We start from the raw sequence: 20,023 nt of genomic DNA on the forward strand, positions 1-20,023 counted from the left end.
TCGGACTAGAGGGGGGGAACTCTTCCCTGCGCAAATTTGCGCAGGCTCAGGAATTCTAGTGTTAACTCCCACGTCCGGGAAAACTTCAAACAGGTACCGAGGGAGGTTGGTGACTTTGAGTCCGAGTAGACCATGTTCTCCACCTCTATTGTCTCTGCTGCCTCCCGGAGCTGCGGTCGCAGGGTCTCTGGTGCCTGCCTTGGTGGCAACCCCCGAACCGGGTGATGGACACCGGAAGTAAGGGATGCCGTCAAGATTAGGAGAAGGAGTCCTATCAGACCTGGTTGGTTTGTGGTACTGGCAGTCTTAAGCGAGCTGCGGCCCGGGCTGTTTTGGAGGCAAAAACTAGGTCCTGGGAGGAGTTTGGTGAGGCTATGAGGAAGGACTATCGGTTGGCCTCATCTCTGCTCTTTGCAGATGATGTTGTTCTGTTGGCTCCATCGAGCCAGGACCTCCAGCATGTATTGGAGCGGTTTGGAGCCGAGTGTGAAGCGGCTGGGATGACGGTCAGCACTGCTAAATCTGAGGCCGTGGTTCTCGACCGGAGAAAGGTAGTTTGCCCTCTCTGGGTGGGTGGAGTGCTCCTGCCTCAGGTGGAGGAGTTTAAATATCTTGGGGTCTTGTTCACGAGTGATAGAAGATCGACAGGCGGATTGTAGCGGCGTCCGCCATTTTACGGTTGCTGTACCAGTCTGTTGTGGTGACAAGAGAGCTGAGCCAGAAAGCAAAGCTCTTGATTTACCGGTCGATCTTCGTCCCACTACTCACCTAGGGTCATGAGCTCTGGGTCATGACCGAAAGAACGAGATCCCGACTACAAGCGGCTAAAATGAGTTTCCTCTGGAGGGTATCTGGCCCTAGATTTGGGAGTGGCGTGTGGCTAGCGTCCTCTTCAAAGCAGAAAGTGCCGAACATTATCATGAAAGAGAAATGAACCATTGGTTTGTGCCCGGCTGGATTAATGTGACACCCAGACAGACATTAAAGGAACAGAGTCGTGAAAACAGAAACCCTGGAGCAAGATTTGGAGGATTTTCACCGTTTTGATGTTTTGTTCCGAGGTTCTCTCCATCGTAGGTGGTGGTGGAGCGGTAATGAACAGTAAAATACAATAGAAGAAGAATCTCCTCCTGCTGATACCTGTGTGAGCGCTCTGCTCTGGTGTAGATACCACCTGCTGAGCGCACGTTTATAATCAGTTATCAGAAATCCTTTATTACTCCCAAAATGGGGAAATTCTCTCAGTGGTGGGCAGCAGCCGCTGGACGGCGCTCTATCGTAGAGTTCTTGAACACCGCACGCGGCCGGTGTGTGAGCACCTTGAACCGGGTTGAACATTCAGCGCGCTCTCAGTGCGTCCCCGATTTGTGCGTAGAGCTGGCGACCCGACTTAAAACTTGCATAGCAACACGCGCCCCGTGCACGGAGGCCAGGAATTCTGGTGTTCGAACGTTTGCATTGACTTTTCATTAAAAGTGTCCGCTTGATTGCTCGGCCGGTGTGTAAGCACACACACAGGCATGGAAAACTGTCAAATAGATTTTACATTTTCTTCATCGATTAACTTTTTGACGAGTTTGAATTAGAAGTTTGAATGGAGTTTGAATAGTTTTTTTTTACCGATTCCTGAGGAATTGTTACATCCTTACTGCAGTCCTCTCAGCACTGGAATCCATTCAGTCCACTAACCGTTACTGTTTTTTAAGCCTTAAAAACAGCTTTTAGTCATATTTGTTTCATAGTAGACTGACAACACAAAAATAAGCTAAATGTGTCTGTCTCTTTGAGTCTGTGAACTCTGAACTTTATTTTTCTGTCAGACAACCACACAAGGTTAAAACTGAAGGTTTAATGGCTCTTTGGAGATTTTTTTAAAATGAAATCAGTGTGATTGTTAAAAAATGTAACGTCGTGCTCTTCTCCTTGGAAAGGATCCTTTTTTTTTAAATTTTGCTTAATTGCTGTAAAAAGATTATCTTAGGTTGTCATTTTCAGAGAATTAATCATTTATGTTAATTGCCCACTTAAGAACCGAGAACAAAATCCTGGATTTTTATCACCTTTGAGAATAAATTAGATTAAAGTAAACAGGAGAAACAATGTAAGCATTTAAAAAAGATCAGTAAAATGCACTTCCTCACTTTACTCCTAAAGGAATTTTTTGTGAGAATTAAAATGTAGTTTAGAGATGAAACTTTAATCTAATCTTTATGAGCCAAGACTGAAGAATGGTAATCTTTCTTTTCAGCTAGGACATCCGTGGGTGTCCACCTGAGCTGACACTTCTGAGCTCTTACACTCGTTTAGTCTCATTAGGCTTCAAAGAGGCTGAAATGGTTCTCCAAATGCTTCACATCCACATATTATTGAGATTGAAGGTATGAGTATTTATTATTAACAAAGATTAGAAATGGTAATGGAGTTCATCCTGCATTTCTCCTGATACATTTTCTCATGTAAAGAATCAATGTTGCAGAGAATTTTAATTACAAAAGCTCTTCAAATCTCATTTTTCTGTTACTGATGCATTCTGATGTGTGTGATGATGACCTATGACTGTAAACACAATGGCACCATTTGGTGCACCAGCTATAGAACAAATGTTATGAAACTTGTTTAGCTAATTCAACATTTAAGATGTAATGCTAAAAATTTGGTGAGTTTAGGTGAAACTACTTTTTTCTCCTTTCCACTGTTCACTGATTATTCTTTTCAACCACTCTTCTGTGAATGGACCCATCTTGTTGATGTGTCATAAATGACTCTCATTGTTATTTTTATCCTTCTCCATGTGAGTTGGAGCTTGGCTCGTGTTAAAGTGACGCCACGCTCTGATTGATTGCCAAGTACACACGGCTGGAAATCCCTCCACCAAGTGACCAGCTGAGATGTTACCCATCTCCTCAGAGATCTGCTTCAGGGTTTAACTGAGTTTTCTATTTTATTTTCTGCTCAATAATACTCAGTAAGTAGATAAAGGTTTTACAGAATCATGCAAACTTTTTCCAGGAACTGTTTTCAAAATACAACAAACATGGTGAATCCGAGAAGCTTCACTCTTGGTGTTTGAAGTGTCATCTAACAGCAGTCCATAATTCTGTGGGATTCAAGACCTAAAAATAGTTAGTAGGTCTAGATACCTTCCCTTTACTAAATGCATCTGCAGCTTCACTCAGGAACGTCTGATGTGTTTAATTATTATGTTATAAATGGAGCCCCATTAGTGTTTTATTAAGAGAAGCAGTTTGAGTGTCAAATATGAAAAAATAGTATTTGTGAACATGTTCAATGGAAAGCTTTAACAAATGTCTGAAGAAAGTCAAGCCTGAACTTCTGCAAACATTAGAAATTCTTTGTTTTTAGAGAAAGTGATGTAAATGGTTCAGATTGGACCGTGGTTATATAGAGCTGTTTGCTAGCATGCTCTACTCTCACTAAGCTTTGTTAGCATGATAGAATTAGCTTATGTTTCTCACACTTACCTGAACCGTACTTGTGGCAGGAGCCTTGTACACAGACACAAACATTTAGACTGTGATCCAAACCATCATCTTATCAGTTAGCTGCCTGCTGCTGAAAGCATCCAGTCTGCAGAGGGACTGAAACTCTCAAACGGTCTGCTTGTTTGATATAAGCATTCCCTTTGTAGGTAAAATTATCCTCCATAATGAGTCAAACTTGATTGTTTATGCTATAGGCTTAAGCTCAGCTCCAATAAATGATTTTTACAGATGCTGCACCTCCCAGAACTGTAAAAGTGCACTCACACTAAGGCTGGGAATCACTGGGTACCTCATGATACGATATGAAACGCAATGCATGGCTCACGATATCGTGATTCTGCAATAATTGCTAAAAATTATCTCTAATAACTCATAACATATAAACACATAATCTTTTTTGAAATATATCCTCATTTACTTCTTTAACTTGAATGCAATCAAAGTAAACAACTTGTGCCTTATTTTGTGCAACAAATAATAGACATTTTAGTGCAACATTGCTGAAATCAGTAAGACTGTCGAGCAAGCATAATCCAATTTGATTTTTCTGTAAAATTCAGTGTTAACAATAGTAAACATGAACATCAGCGCCACTACTGAGTGCAAAACAGAACAAAAATTAAATACTGGCGAATATAACGTTTTACAGCCTCATCAAACAAAATAAGTTTGATGTTTGGTGAGAACCCATCGAGAACCAATTGCAGCGATAAATATCGCGATATATCACAGTATTAATTTTTTGGCACACCCCTAATTCACACTAAAGCGATTTGCGTGGCGGAGGCGGTCAGTTTCAATGTTAAGTCAGTGGAACAGACGTGAATTGAGGTGATCTGACGTCCTGCGGTTCAGCCTGAGTGATGAGCTCTGCATGGAAGACGGGCAGCAGTGTGATTTGAGCAGGGAGGTGCGAATTAGGCAAAAAAGCCAAAATTTAAATATCTAAAGTTTGACAGGGTGCTGCATTGCATCTACCAATCAGGAATTCTGCTTTGGGCATTTGACATTTTCGGTGACATAATAGCAGGTAGAATCTTAATCAATGCGAGAGTTTTTGTCCTGAACTTCCATCTAATTCCTCAACCTGCTGGGGCCATGGAGTTACCACAGCAGGTGAAGAAGAGATGCACCCCGGGCAGACCGCTAGCCCACCGCGGCGGCTCTCTGGCTGCAGTCACCCAGCCTCCTTTAGTCCAGTGGAGCTCGCTCGCTAGATACGCAGGCAGACAGACAGCCGCTGTAGGCTGTGGGGGCTGCCTGCTCGGGCTTCCTGACCATTCTTATAGTTTTCTTATGTTCATCGTGACAATAATACCCCACCACCACCACCCTCCTTTTCTTTTTCTCCTCCTCTTGGGTTAATGCTAGACAGCCTTCAAACTCAGTCACAGAAACACAGTGGAAGCGGCTGTAATCCAGACACAGTCCCCGGAGTGAGATAGAAGCCCCCGGTGACGGGGAAATATTTGAATAAACTCATAAACCCGACACACAGACATGAATACCAATGTTTTTACACAGACTCCGCTCCATGTCAGACCTAAAACATTAGCTGGTAGCTCCTCCCACATACGGCCATTGCATCAAGCTCAGGAACACAGTTTTTGACAGGCGGTTAGCAGTAAATTTGCCGCGTGGGAAAAGTGGGGCGGAGCATGTGAATTTGTCATGCGAATCGCATTAAGTTTGAATGCACCTTTACATCTCAAAGAAGACGATATCGTTTGATTGAACTACCCCAACAATCGTAACCCTTCCGCTCTCCTAGGTTTGTTTACATTAAAGTGGGGTCATCTGGACCCCACAGACAGTGCGCTGAAGTTTTTTCTATCTTTGATTTTTGAGTTTCACTAATGTCCATGACAGACATAAAATCCTGTCCACCTTTGTCCACATTTGTCATGGAATCACATCAGTATGAGGTTGGAGTCATCTGGACCAGATAGATAGCGGAAGGGATCTATTAAACATACCAGTATTTTGCCGAATAACTTGGATGTGATGAGGCGTTTGCTACCTATTCATGGATCTGGTGATGATAGAACAGGTTGTGTAATTGTTTTTTTTTTTTTTGTCTTTTATCTTATATTTCCAAAGAATTCTGCAAAAGTTTTAAAGACTTCTGTAAAAACTGAGGCTGTAGCTGTAGAAGAACTTCCTGTGTTTTTATAAAATAACTCTTTTCTTTTCGTTGCGTTCTGGTCGTCTGTTATCTGAGATGTTGTCAGTGATTAGTATGTTAGGCTGTTAGCTGCTGACGGACCCACATTAAGAGAGCTTCATTAACCAGTGAAAACACTGATGGTTTCTCAGTGAAGACTTGTTGCCTTTAATTACAAGCTTGACTCTTAAAGTCTGAAGATGATCTACATATCTAATAATGACATAACCTGAAGTTAACTCAAAGCCTATGTAAAAGTTTGAACAAGAAATGGCAAAACATAAAAGTTTTGGAATCTTTCTAATATTTTATCAAATTACTACAGTCTCTGGAAAACCCATAACAAACCCAGTGGCCTAGTGTTCAAACGTTCACCCTTCGATTGAGAGGTTGTGGGTTCAAATCTACTAAATGAGACCCGATTGACCCTCAGCATTGAGAGCTTGGATTGGGGGGTTAAACCAAATGGTTCTTTGGTAAGGGCTGTGACTGTGGTATGGGATCAAATCAGGATCAGCTTAAAGTGAGCGAAAAAAACAGATTGAAAACTTGAAAAATAGACTGTAACTGAAAAGAAAAAAAAAATTAAAAGCAAGACATTGTAAATTTGAAAATATATAAATAAAATAAAATAAATTTTTCGAAAATTAGAAAAAAAAATGAAAACTAGAAATACATCTTGAAAATTGGGATAAAAGGTAAAATTAAAAACTATTTTTTTGAAAACTTAAAGAAAATACTGAAAACTTGAAAAATGTCTTGAAAATTTGAAGAAATGAGAAAATACTGAATACTTTACTTTTTTTTGCTTTTCTCACTCTTCACTTTCAGTCCTCAGTTCACAGTTTCAATTCAGATTTTCGATCTGAGCCAAATTTTACGTGGGGGTGAGACTTTGAGCTCATTGGCTACTGCAACATTTTTCCAACGATTCCCCAGAGGAAGTGGTGAAAAAGGATGATAAAGTAGTAGTGAGGTCTCTCAGATAATACTCTCCTGCAAAGTCCAAAGTACATACGGAAGACCATCAATCTGCAGATTTTTGAGGTCACACATGTTTTCAGGGAACATTCAGGAGAATCAGGACTTTCAGGGAACCACAAGAATGACTGGAGAAGCAGGCAGCTGGACTGATGGCCGGTTGATGCTAAGAAGTAGACCGTCTTCCTTCCTCCAGTGGAAGAAACAAATGTTTGTTTTGTGTTGGTCCAGTTTCCATCACTGGCTGGGTCATTGAAGCTTTCTCTGCTCAGGAAACTCATGATGTGATTAGCTCCGCCTTAAGTTTGTTCAAAGCTGGCTGTACCTCATTATAGCTCAAGCCCTCTTAGTTTCATTTTCTTTCATTGTGAATCCTAATAAGCTGCTTTCCTCTGTAATCCCATTCTCTTCTGAGAGCACACACTCTTTCACAGCAGAATAATAAAGATATTGCTCGTTTACCGCGACTGCTACTTTGCATTTCACACTTTGCTTCGGCAAGAACCACTAAACATTTTATTCCAGTATCTAAACTCATGTTCTGAGGTGATGAAAGGCTAAAAAGAAAAAGCTTAAGAATCCAGAGTGGATTTTCCACTGATCTAAAATCGACCTCACTGCTCAACGGTTTTTATCTTAATAAAAAACTCATGTAACTATTACAGCCATGAGCCAAACCAGGCATGCCCCCTTCACATGGTGAAGCTCAGTAGGCCTGCTGTCAGTGTGTTCCTCTGCTAGCGTTTTAGTCTGCTATGAAAAGCTCTTCGTTATACTTCTGTTAGAAATGGAGTTGGAGGACAAGTCCGAATCTCCAAAGGAAACTTCCCTTCATCTGAAGGATTCTTACTGTGGTCTGATGTTTTGCTCTCGCTGTAGTCTAGTCAGGACTTGTCAGGCAGTTCTGTCAGGGCTCACCTCATGCTCCAGCCCAGTGAGTCAACAGAGGATCTCTCACTCAGAGGGATGTCTAACCAATACTGACTGAGAAAAATGTTATGAGATTAATTGCTTATTCATCGTTCTTTTCTCAGTTTTTGTAGATTTGGTCTCCAGACATGTGAATGTAATCAGAAACTATGTTTTTACACTTTTGTTTATGCTCAAAGTTCAAAGATGTGTGAGTGTACATTATTGCTTTGAAGTACTTTATGTGTGTTTTCTGAAATATATGTTTTAAAGCTTTTAAAAAAAAGGAACTTTAGGCTTTTGTCTTCTTGTTTTTTCCTGCTTTTTTTTATTTATTTATTTATTTTTTTACTTTTTACTGATTCGAAAATTGATCCGAACCGGGACCCTAAAATCGTGACACGATCCGTACCGTGAGTTTTGTGACCCATTACACCCTTAATATTGTGCCATGTAACTAGGGCTGCCACGATTAGTTGACTAATTGACAACTAATCAACTACTAAAATAGTCGACGACTAATTTAATAGTTGGTAAGTCGTTACTTAAATTATATGGAGTCGGAGTGTAATAAAGTTGAAAGTTATAATGGCATTATGCTAACTTTATGGACTATTTTGGCATTAAATACGTTTTTTAGGTTATTTTGGAGTTTAGCTAATATTTCAGCTACATGTTAGCTGTTTTGGCTAATTCAGGCTTTTTTAGTTTTTTTAGACTTTTCTCTGTTTAGCTAATATTTCAGCTACATGTTAGCTGTTTTGGCTAACTTAGGTTTTTTTGTTGTTTTTTAGGCTAAGGTAACCTTTGACTAATATTTTAGCTGGCTGTCAGCATTTCCAGCTATTATCACTAGCATCTTTTGCGGCCAAATTCAGCTTACATTCTATCTGCGATAATGCTAGTGTGAATGGATTTTGTTTTTAATTAGTTTAAAGCTAATAGAATAGAATAGAAAAGAATAGAAAATACTTTATTAGTCCCTTTGGAAGTCCTCAGGGAAATTCAGATACCAGCGTCCGTACAGCACACAGATGGAGTAAAATAACAAAATAAAGTAAAATAGACTGAATATAAAGTAAAATAGACTTAATATAGCTAAATGTGCAAATAGAAAAAATAATAAATAATCCAGAAAATCAACATTGCACGATACCCTAAACGATTGTAGATTGTACATATTGCACTGGTAAGAGTATTGGTAAGAGTATTGCACATGTATTCCGGTTATTGCTCGTGTGATGTATCAGGTGGCTACGCCCCTCCCCTTTTGACCCTCCCTCTCCCCCTCCTGCCGAATGCAGAGTTGTACAGCTTGATGGCTCGGGGGACAAAGGAGTCTCTGAGTCTGTTGGTCCTGCTCTTAGGGAGGAGCAGCCTGTTGCTGCTCATCCTTCTCTGTTCCCCGATGACAGAGTGCAGAGGGTGGCTGGTATTGTCCTCCTCTCTGCTACTGTCACCAGGGGGTCCAGCTTCATGCCGACCACAGAGCCTGCACACCTGATCAGTTTGTCCAGTCTGTTAGCACTCCTCTTTGTCAGGTTGCCCCCCCAGCAGACCACGGCATAGAAGAGAGTGCTGGCCACCACCGACTGGTAGAACATCCACAGGAGCTTCTTGCAGATGTTGAAGGATCCCAGTCTCCGTAGGAAGTACAGACGGCTCTGGCCCTTCTTGTACAGGTGGTCTGTGCAGCGTGTCCAGTCCAGCTTGTTGTCCAGCCACAACCCGAGGTACTTGTAGTCACCTACAATCTCCACCTCATCTCCTCTGATGGTCACAGGTTGTGGTTGTGGGCTGGACTTCCTGAAGTCGATGGACAGCTCCTTGGTCTTCGAGGTGTTAAGCTGGAGATGGTTCATCTGACTCCAGGAGACGAAGTCACTGATTAGACTCCTGTACTCGTCCTCCCCGTCGTCCCTGATACACCCCACAATGGCTGTGTCGTCAGCAAACTTCTGTATGTGAATGGTTGACATGGTAATGATGGTTAACATGTGTGTTTTACATCCACTCTGTGACTCGCTTAGTCGACTAATAGGAAAAAATTATTGGTGATTAGTGGAGCACTGCATGTAACACTACACACCACCAGATCCAGGATGCATTTGTCGTATTTCTTTATTATTTAATCCTTCAGCATCAAAATGTTTGCAGATTTAAACTTGAACATGACTGTAAGGCTGCTGTAATACTGTTTTCATTTGGGCTCATTAAGGGTGAAAATTAGAAACAGTCAGTTTGACAACATAATGAGGGAAGCAAACGCAGGTGAACATAGCAAACAACGTATCATATATATAAACACCATAAACTGGGGAGCTTTTCTACTCTGATTAAGGTCAAAGGTTCTTTATAATCCCATTCACCTACACAACAACAACAACTGAGAACACACGTGTGTGAAATGTTTTCAGCTTCAGCTGCATGTTTTTAATAATTCAGTAATCACAAGTGCAATGGAGCCAATTGCCATCATTGTCTGGAGGTCCATGTTAGACTTGTCTGGTTTCTTCTCTTCTCTGCAGATCTGTAAACCAGCAGAAACGGTTATTTTTTCATCCGTGTTCTAGCTACATAACTTCCCACTGTATTCCCTTTACTTTCCAAATGGATGCCATCAAGATTTCTCTGTCAGTAAATGCAACATTAAGTCATGCAGTCCATGCATCGCCTACAAAACAAGCTTTAGTGTTAGAGTTTCATAGAACTTGTAGTAAGTTACATATTACTGTTGTGGATTTCTGGAGGCTTTATCTCTTCATGGTTTGAATTGATTAGAATTATTTTAGTATTGCTGAAGGGAGTACTACTTGTCAAGAAACTCAACTGTCTCTCCAAAAGAGGACATCTTTAGGACCAAAGTAAACATTGTACTGATATTCTGGTGTGAAATATTTGTGGGAGTCCTAAAGGCTCAGAGATGTGCAGTCGTCTGTGGGATGAACGTCTTTCAGAAAACAACTGGGTTACTTGTGCTATGAGCTATCAAACGGTATGTTCATTGAGGGGGCTTGCTCTTATTCAAAGTATTAAATCTCAGTTCATGTGCTTTGTATAAAATCGATGACACTGTTACGCAGACGATGAACTAGCAGGAAAAATGCCTGCATGTTGCATTTGAATGGGGTGCTAAGAAGTGTGGGTGTGGGGGAGATATGCAGATGAGATGATCTAAATCTGTTTTAGTGCAGATCAAGAGAATTAACAACCACTGAGTGAAAACGTGTCTATAAACGGATCCATCAGCTCTTCTTTTGTGCTTTTCGTTTTCTATTCCTGTTCATTCAACACACATCTCAAAGTATTCCAATGTTGTGTTTACACTAGTCTTAAAACCAGCCTACTGTTATTAAAGTTACAAGCATGCTCTTAAGAAGTTTCAGGTGCTTCTCTGATCGAGTGAATCCTAAAGAACCACCTGTTCTTATGTGGTCTACCAGAGTTCTAGTACCTGACCCATTCGTGTTCTGCTGTGACACTTGTGAGTTCTTTGCTGTCTAACAATGGCTTTTCATGTTTGCACCTCCTCCTGCATCATCTCAAACAAATGTAGGAAGTGTATAGTTTGATAATGCATCATGGTTGTGACATCTAGTCTTGATGCTGATGCTCATAGTGAGCTCCCACAAACTACAACTCATACTTCATACTTTTACCTATGTAGTTTTTGAAATTTTACGCAATTGTCGAAACTTTATGCAAATTTTGCATTTTTTTTTTCTTTCCCATGTATTTCTTCAAATATTTGTGCACTTTCTGCAAATGGTGTTAACTTTGGTATCACAGCATCAGCATGTTAAAGACATCATTGCTACTGAGGTTTCTAAGGCTAAATTTGAGTTTAGCTAATATTTAGCAACTTGCTATCTTTTTCGGCTAGTTTAGCATCTACTGAGGTTTTTGGGCTTGGTTTTATGGAGATATTTTGGGCCAATATTATTTGAAACCAAAATAAAAGAAATTGAAAAAAATATGGGTTTTTGGGTAAAAAAAATAAAAAATAAATAAGTAAAATGCCCAAAACTTAAGGATGTAACAATTGTTCGGTAAAAAAAACTATTCAATCTCTTAAAGTTGCTCATTGATGCACAAAATTAAATAAAATTCGATTTGACAGCTTTCCATGCAGGCGCGCCTGTGAGTGTGTGTGTGCTTACACACCAGTTGCACAATCAAGCGGACACTTTAAATGAAAAGTCAATACAAATGTGCGCACACCAGAATTCCTGTCCTCTGCGCACAGAGTGCACACTTAACGGCGGGGGGGTGCACTGAGCGGGTGTGGAGCGGTCCGTCACATGGAGCTCAATATGAACGGAGTATGGGAGGATTTGTGATCATTTCAGTATCATGTATAATAGTTTATTCGTATTGAGTCATTTCAGTTAGGAAAACAGTCAGTTTATTGCATGGAGCAAAAAGAAAACAGACTTGGCCTTAAAATACCTTTCATTCATTGTGTTGAAAAAAAAAAAATCGAAATCGTGACTTTAAAACTGTGAATCAAATTGAATGGTGGCTTGACTGAATGGTTACAACCCTACCAAAACTTTTTGCTATTCTAGAATTAATTTAATTATTTTCAGCTTCAAATGTTATGTTTTTTAGGTTTCAACATTTCCATTTCAAAACTTTTCTTAAGTTTCAAATCTTTTTTTTCACATTCAACACATTTTTGTTTTCGAATCTGAAAGTTTCAGTTACAAAACTTTTGGCCCCGTTGTGGTGCGTTGGGGCGGGGCTAACACAAGGACCAATCAAAATTAATGATGGTGGTAACTTAGGTCCCGGTGCTTTCACTGACTCTGTGAACTGTGATCATTACGGTCAGAAAATGTCTGTTTAATCTGTACTATCACAGTCTGAAGTTGTTCCAAGACGGGTGTAAAGTAGAATTTTATCGCGTATAAATCGCGCGTCCCAAACACTGTTCTAGTCCGCTCAAAGCGCCATCTTGTCGTGTTAAATACAGACGTCGAAAACGTCTATTTAAGTTTAGCTGATATTTTAGCACCATGCTGATGTTTTTGACTGATTCAGCATCTGCTGAGGGGTTTTGGGCTACTATGAAGTTAAGCTAGTATTTTAGCAACGTGCTAGCTTTTTTTTTTTTTTGCCAAATTGGCATCTACTGAGGTTTTTCAGGATAAGCTAATATTTTAGAAATATGTTAGCTTCTTTGGCTAAGGTGGCATCTGCTGATGTTTTTGGAATAATGTGGAGTTAAGTTAATATATATATTTAACATTGCAATAGTTTTTTAATGAAATTCTTCAAATTCTTTGTGCACTTTCTGCAAATTATGCAAGTTTTGTATCAAAATGTTCAACACGATCATGACTTAATTCCGCAAATAAAATGAACGCCTTTAGAATCTTCAGCAACCGCAGTCAGCAAAAAGCATTCACACTAGCATTATTGCAGGTAATGCAACTTTTTAAATTTAATTCTGTCTTGTTTTTTTCTGTTTTGCAGTTGGAAAGACGTCTCTGATCACGAGGTTCATGTATGACAGCTTCGACAACACATATCAGGTAGGTGCCACGAAGATGGAGATGGATTATGTCGTCTCTGATTAAGGAGCATTGGCTCTTTAGATCAGTCCACCTGCACTGTAGGGTTTCAATAAATGACAAATTGACAATGTAAACCTTTTATAGAGAAAAAAACAACCACAAATGTTCTGCATGCTGAAAAATGGTCACTTAGTTTGTCAAAAATGGGGCATTTTAGGGGAAATGTTACTTGTTGAAGCTGGCTGTCTGCCTTCACAATTCCACTCCAGTGGAGATGGTAAACTAGGTGTAAAATGAAAGCTTGTAGCAGAGTTTTGTTCTAATGAAATGAGATGTGTTGTCCTGCATCCAGCCCCTTTTTCATGTTCGTCAGACTTGTGTCTGAACAGGTTCAATGAACTCGTTTAAGGGAAGAGCAGCAGCATATCTTTACGAGAGTCATCAGAAAGATGAAGTCAAGCATGAGCTTTGGCCAGCATGAGGTTGTGACTGAAGTGAGGAACATTTGCTGCTTCTAAAGCAGTCTGCTGTCAAGCAGCCATCCAGCTGAGACGGTCAGCAGCAGCGGTCCTTCCTGCCTGGTAGATCCTGCTAAAGGTCTGAAGTCTCCAGAGGCAGAGTGTGTTTGCAGCTGTCAATCACGCCTGACCACCAGACTCTGGGTACATCTGGACCTTACACACAATCTGCTGTTAAGTCTAACATCAGTAGTAATTTAAAAGTGAATTTTAAAAATTAATCAAATCAAAGGATCTTGGAAAACTTTATTAATCTCAGTAATTGTTACATTTTCAGATGATCTCTTACATTTCATGGGAAAAATGTCCCGTTTCACTATGTTGTTCCATGTTTATCAATTATGTAATGTTAGAGAAAAATCAACTTACACATTTTTAAACAAATCTTGAACTAATGACCAAATCTGCAGCATTTTGAACTAAATTAATGATCTCTGAACTGGAGTAGGTCAGAGGTCTCCCAAACTTATCTAAAGTTCATGAATCATGGTCATATTTTTAAGACATTTTAATTTTTGAATCTATGTAAATGCAAGTGTAATTTAAAAAAAATAGCAACAGAATAAAACAGAATTTTAGGCGTAGCTCACAAGTGAGTCCTTGTGGTGACCAACGGGCACCAGGCTGGTGACCCCTGATATAGGTGTTCAAAATTGATCAACAACGTAAAAAGTTTGCATTAGTGAACCATCCTGACAAGGATTGCAAAGTTCAGGACTTCCATTATTCTTTCTCTTGTTGCTTATCCCCGCCCTCATAATTCCTGGCCAGTGACTGTTGAGATCTTTAGTCATGTGGTTTTGTTTACAAGTTTTTCCTCGGAGCAAATAAAGTCCACCTGATTGCAGTCTGAATACAGAACAAACACAAAGTTCATGGCCAAATAAGGCGGACTCGGTCGGGACCAACGGCCTAGGCCTGGCTAAATACAGCCTTAGTAGTATTTAATATTTGGTTATCATTAGATTACTTTGTCAGCATGCATTCTGTGTTTGCCGCTTAACAAAAGCAGAATTTGTGTTTTGATCCAAACAGATCAGCTTTATGGCTGCAGTACAAACAGTCCTGGATTTTAGTCACATCTGTAAGAAAGGAAACAGCCACAAATCAGATCTTTGTTTTTAAGAACCAACACAATGTTGATCATTGGACAGTGCTGTCTGTGATTGCAGTATTCGGCTGGTGGAAACAGCCTGTGAGGTGAGGAAGGACGTGTGATTGTAGATCACTGGCAGTAAACTGCAGATGAAACAGCTTTTGTCTGAGAAGAAGCTGCTGCTGTGAGCAAAGGTCTGAACGCTGTGACTCCAGGTCCATCCGGCTGGAGACAGGACCTTGAAGAAACTCTGCTGTTTCTGTTTCTTTGCTGTTTAGAGGTAACTTAGAAAATCTGCTTTCATCCTCGATGTCAAAGCGAAGACATGACCACCATGGGTCCACATGTACCAAACATTTGACCATCTGCTTCAGTTTTAAATTATTGTGCACAAAATCCGATTCAAGGAAGTTGATTATTATACTCTGTGGTTTTACATAATGTATCCTTGTGGCGTATCCACAGTAACTGGATTTATTTAGTAAAAGAAGTGAAAAATCTTATTGAACTAGATCAAAATTTCCTTGTAAAAGCATTTTATGAACAGAACTTTAAATAAAAAGGCTGGTTTCCTTTACTGTTTGGTAAATGGCTTTTCTATTTGTGGAGAGTAAACGTTCTGTATCAGCAGAAGATTTAAATCTTTTAAATCAGGACACAACATCTAAGAAAACTGAAAAGAAATGTTCTGTGCTAGCTCATGAAAGGCTTCTGTTATGCATAGTCAAAGAATTTCATGATTGTTTGCCAAAAAAGTTATTGTACAGAATTTAAAGTCCCCCTAAAACAATTTTTTCTTTAAACGTTCCCAGTGAGGTTTTAATTAGGACTGCGAAGTTTTTAACAAAAATTCCACATCCTAAATGTCTTAAAAAGTAATTTTTCTTGTTGATCTGAAGCCTTCTTTTCCAAAAAAGAAATCCCTCTGTGTGGGCGTGGCTTATGGTGTTGAGCAGTGTAACCCCGCCCCTTATCCCCCCAGACATTCTAGTGAGACACAGACTTTGATAAGCCCATGAAAAAAATAAAAATAAAATAAAACATGACCATTTAGGCTGCATTGCAGCAGCAGCAGCACTAGCTGGAGCTCAGAACTGATTTCATGCTAGAACATGCTGATTGATGAATTCACTTGAACAAGAAATCTAATGAAATGCCAGAATACAGAAAGGGTCTAATCGAGAGTCGTTTTCTAAATGTGTGCAGCAGTGGTGACGGTTTTAGATGCAGACGAAGGATTACGTTCAAGAGAACAGTTCCTGTGTCCGGTTAAACCACCCGGTGGATCTTGAGCAGAGCTGCTATAAACAAAGCAGCGGCTGATCCAACCCACGGAGGACCAAACGCGGACAGCATATTTGTGACAGCTGATGGGATTTTACTTTCAGCTTCATTTTAAATATGTGAGGCCAACTTAAAAAAATCCCATCTTGGACGTGACTAAAATACCAGCGGATAATGTAATCACCGCGCGTCTCCGTCCAGTTGAAAAATATATTTTTCCACAAATAATCGAATAATTATTGACGTTGCTGTGACCAATAAATCCAATCCATTTCTTCCTCAGATTCCTTGGGAAAATAATGAAAGCTAACATAAGTGTGGCCTTTCACTGAATTACAATCCTTTACAGCACAGAAGTGGGACGTTATATTATCTTCTCCGGCCTCTACAGCTACATCCGGATTAGCTAGCTACTGTGACGTATGAAAGTTCAGGAATTCAAATGGAGTTATTCTCTGAGACTTTGAGTGACAGCGAGTTAAAAGGAGAAATGCAAACACGAAATGATTTCTTATTATATTTTTTCTCTTTCAGAAGAAAAATGCCACACAGACATGTTAAAACTCTAAAAACAGGATGTTCATTGGAGGGGGACTTTAAGTCTCATTTGTTGCCCACTCTTAAAGCAGATTTTTGAACTTAAAAAGAGAGCTGGGCCTGCTGCTGATCCTGGGCTATCTCCAGGCCACAGTCCATGTTTCATGGTCATCTCTCAGGACTGAATTTGCATGTGGTTTTCTGTCTCTGTGTGGCCCCACATTAGAGGGTGCACCATGACTTTGGCCCATGGTAGTTGTGATAGGCTCCAGAAACCTCTTTGACCTTGCTGAAGTCGCAGCGTTTATAGAAAATGGATACATGATTTCATTTCCAGCTGCAGGGTAGAAATATTCACAGGGATGTGGTTGTAACACTCCATTATTGCTCTTCACCACTCAAAGCTTGGCACTCATGCACCCCCACCTCTCAGTCTCGGTCATGGGTGAAGGTAGAATCTTTCCCAACCTTTAGACCAGGGGTAGGCAACCCCGGGCATGGTAGTCAGCCATGAGTAGGGACTCAGGACAATTACCTGGTTCAGGTGTGTCTAGCCAATAAGACCATGCAAGTGTTGAGAATTCTAACATAAATGAAAAAGGAGTTCTTTTCATTTTGCACCATTTGTTTCTATAGACTTTTAAACAGGGATGTCCAAACTTTTTCACCCAAAGGGCCAAAATCTAAATGGGATCCCTGTCCATGGGCCAAATGCAATATTTTTTTGCATGTCATGAAATAAAAGGAGAAAATAAAGAGTATATGCCAAAAGTATATTAGAGCCGAAGAGTTTTGGAACACTGTAGAGCAGGGGGGTCAAACAAGGGGCCAAAATCTAAAACACACCTTAGGCCGTCGGCCGAACAGGATAAACATTTATGGAACACTCTAAAACTAGATTTTTACACTTTAAAACCGTAATTATTTAGTATAATTATGAATTGGATATACAGCATTACCTGTGATAATACTAGTGTGAATGCTGTAAGAGGAATTTGACTGCTGAAGATGCTATTGATGGTAGCTGAAGATGCTGAAATTTATAGCCAGCTAAAATATTAGCTAAATGCCAAATTAGCCTAAAAAATGAAAAAAAAACTGAGGTTAGCCAAAACAGCTAGCATGTAGCTGAAAAAATAGGTAAACTTCAAAGTACCCTAAAAAACTGAAAAAAACCCCCTCATTTAGCCAAAACAGATAGCATGTAAATATTAGGCTAACTCCAAAACAGCCTAAAAAAAAAGCATAAATGAGGCAAAAACCAGCTAGCATGTAGCTGAAATATTAGCTTAACTCCAACTTAAACTTATTAAATACCAAAATAATTTTAAAAACTAGCAGAATGACCATTTTTAAACTTTAAAACTGTAACTTTTTAACATAATTATGAACAATAAAAAGGCAGGAATATTATTCCAGAATAAATCAACTTAATCTTAAATAACTTTCAATATTTTACTCTCCATACAAATATACTTTGTCAAAATTATACAAGTTTGAACCATTATTTACAATAAAATAACATGATCTGGAGGGCCGGATAGAGAATTACCTGGAGGGCCGGATCCGGCCCTCGGCCCTTGACTTTGACTCAATGGGAAACGGATTAGAGATTTTGACTAAACTCTCTGCAGCTTTGACTTGGCAAACCAAAAGATAACCTTCAGCCCCCCGGGCCATCTTTGGGCACCCGTGCTTTTAAGGAACAGTCTTAGATAATCGAAATGAATTCTGTCTGCATTTTGGTTAAAACTAACGTTCAGAGCTTTAAGTGTTTAATATGGCCCCTTTAAATTAAAGGACCTAGATAGTTTTGGATCAGGCCTGCTCCAGTTACCCACAGAAGACCATGAACAGTGGTCTATCTTCTAACAATGTATACTCTAAGATTTTTAGTTTATGATAAATTAGTTGTGACGCATCCAAATCTGTGTATGATTAATCACAACTGCTCAATCATATGGTATTTTTGTGGTAAGCATGAAATAGTGTTTTATTTTGGAAGGATTTGAGGTTCCAGTTCTAGAATGTCATGTTTTGGTCTGGTAAAGTTAAAGAATGTGTCTGTGTTCATCCACTCGTCGTGTACCTGAGGGATCTGTACTCACAGTCATGTCCGCTCTGCTTGATGGTCTGAAGAGAGCGTTTAAATGACTTCCTGTCTGTATGCCAGACTCTTTGAGTTAGTCCAGTGTGGTAGCTGGCATTGTCAAGGAAACCAGAGCGTGAGCGAGCTGCTGATGCTCGGTGCTGTCACTGAGGGAAGAGGACGCACTGCTGATTTAGGCCCAGCAAAAGGAGGAAAAATGTGGAGCAAATCTATGCTGTATGAAAGTAGGTTAAATGTCCTGAAATCTTTTAGCCAGCAGGTTTCTGTGGTCAAATGCTGCGTTCAGCTGTGCAGTTTGTAGGCATCACACTTGCAGATAAATTGCAAAATAAACCATGTCTGTCAGATTTTTGACCTAAAGGTTTTTTTATTTTTCTACAAAAACAGTCCAACCATTTTTGGAGAGCGACAGATAAAGATGTGCGGTTTAGCATTGATCTGCCTGTATGGACTTTTCATGCCGGAGCAGCTGATGGTATCATGGCAGACAGCTCTGTGGAAAGCTGTGTGGGCTTTGATGCAGAGAGTAAACATCCCTGGAAGAGAAGAGCTCCACCATCTGCCTCACGACACAAGGCAGACACAACTCCATCACTTCCTCTACACACACTGAGCTTCAGATCATCTTCTCTAAGAATCCAACAGCTTAAAGTCCCCCTCCACTGAAAATCCTGTTTTTAGAGTTTTTATCATGTCTGTGTGTCATTTTTCTTCTGAAAGAGAACAACTGTAATAAGAAATCATTTAGTTTTTACATTTCTGAGTATTTCTCCTTTTAAATCAATCAAACTGTCTTGGACAGACTCTGTTTGAATGAATGATCTTCTTTCCATCAACAGCTCTGCTGCACATGCACTAAACCAGGGGTCACCAACACGGCGCCAGCGGGCACCAGGTCGCCCTCAAGCACCACATAAGTCGTCCTCAAGCACCACATAGGTCGTCCTCAAGCACCACATAAGTCGCCTGCAGGTCTCTTCTAAAAATAGCACAACTCACTTGTGAGCTGCTTGAAAATTAAATTTTATTGTGATGCAATTTTTTGAAAACACACTTGCCTTTACAAAGAATTAAAAATTAAAACATATTAAAATGATATTAAATAAAATATTGCTGAAGCCAAAAACGGCCTATCCCACTTAATTTTATTTATTTATTTTAATCATTTTCTCGTTATAACGAGATAATCAATAACAAAGAATGAAGCATCTCCTTCTCCCTTTCCCGCATGGAGACACCGAGACTTTAACTTTTACTTATTAGTGGAGCTAGTGAACCAGCACCCTCCATTTATTTCCCCCAGACCCCAGCTGCTTTCACATTAACTCTGAAATTTCGCGAATTGAATTTTTGATATTTAGTTATCTTGAATGGAAACACAATTTCTTAAAAAAAAAAAAAA

General features: G+C 39.8%; 1 protein-coding gene across 2 annotated transcripts in view; it reads left to right on the plus strand.

The window, feature by feature from the left end:
• rab6ba (RAB6B, member RAS oncogene family a) overlaps positions 1 to 20,023 on the plus strand; it is a 51,846-nt gene that overhangs the window by 14,636 nt on the left and 17,187 nt on the right. For both annotated transcript variants that reach the window (XM_024259089.2, XM_024259090.2), the window contains exon 2: positions 13,036 to 13,094. In XM_024259089.2, the coding sequence (XP_024114857.1) occupies positions 13,036 to 13,094 (59 nt within the window). The remainder of the gene's footprint in view (positions 1 to 13,035; positions 13,095 to 20,023) is intronic.

The sequence above is a fragment of the Oryzias melastigma genome, linkage group LG4, assembly GCF_002922805.2.
Source record: "Oryzias melastigma strain HK-1 linkage group LG4, ASM292280v2, whole genome shotgun sequence".
NCBI lineage: Eukaryota > Metazoa > Chordata > Actinopteri > Beloniformes > Adrianichthyidae > Oryzias > Oryzias melastigma.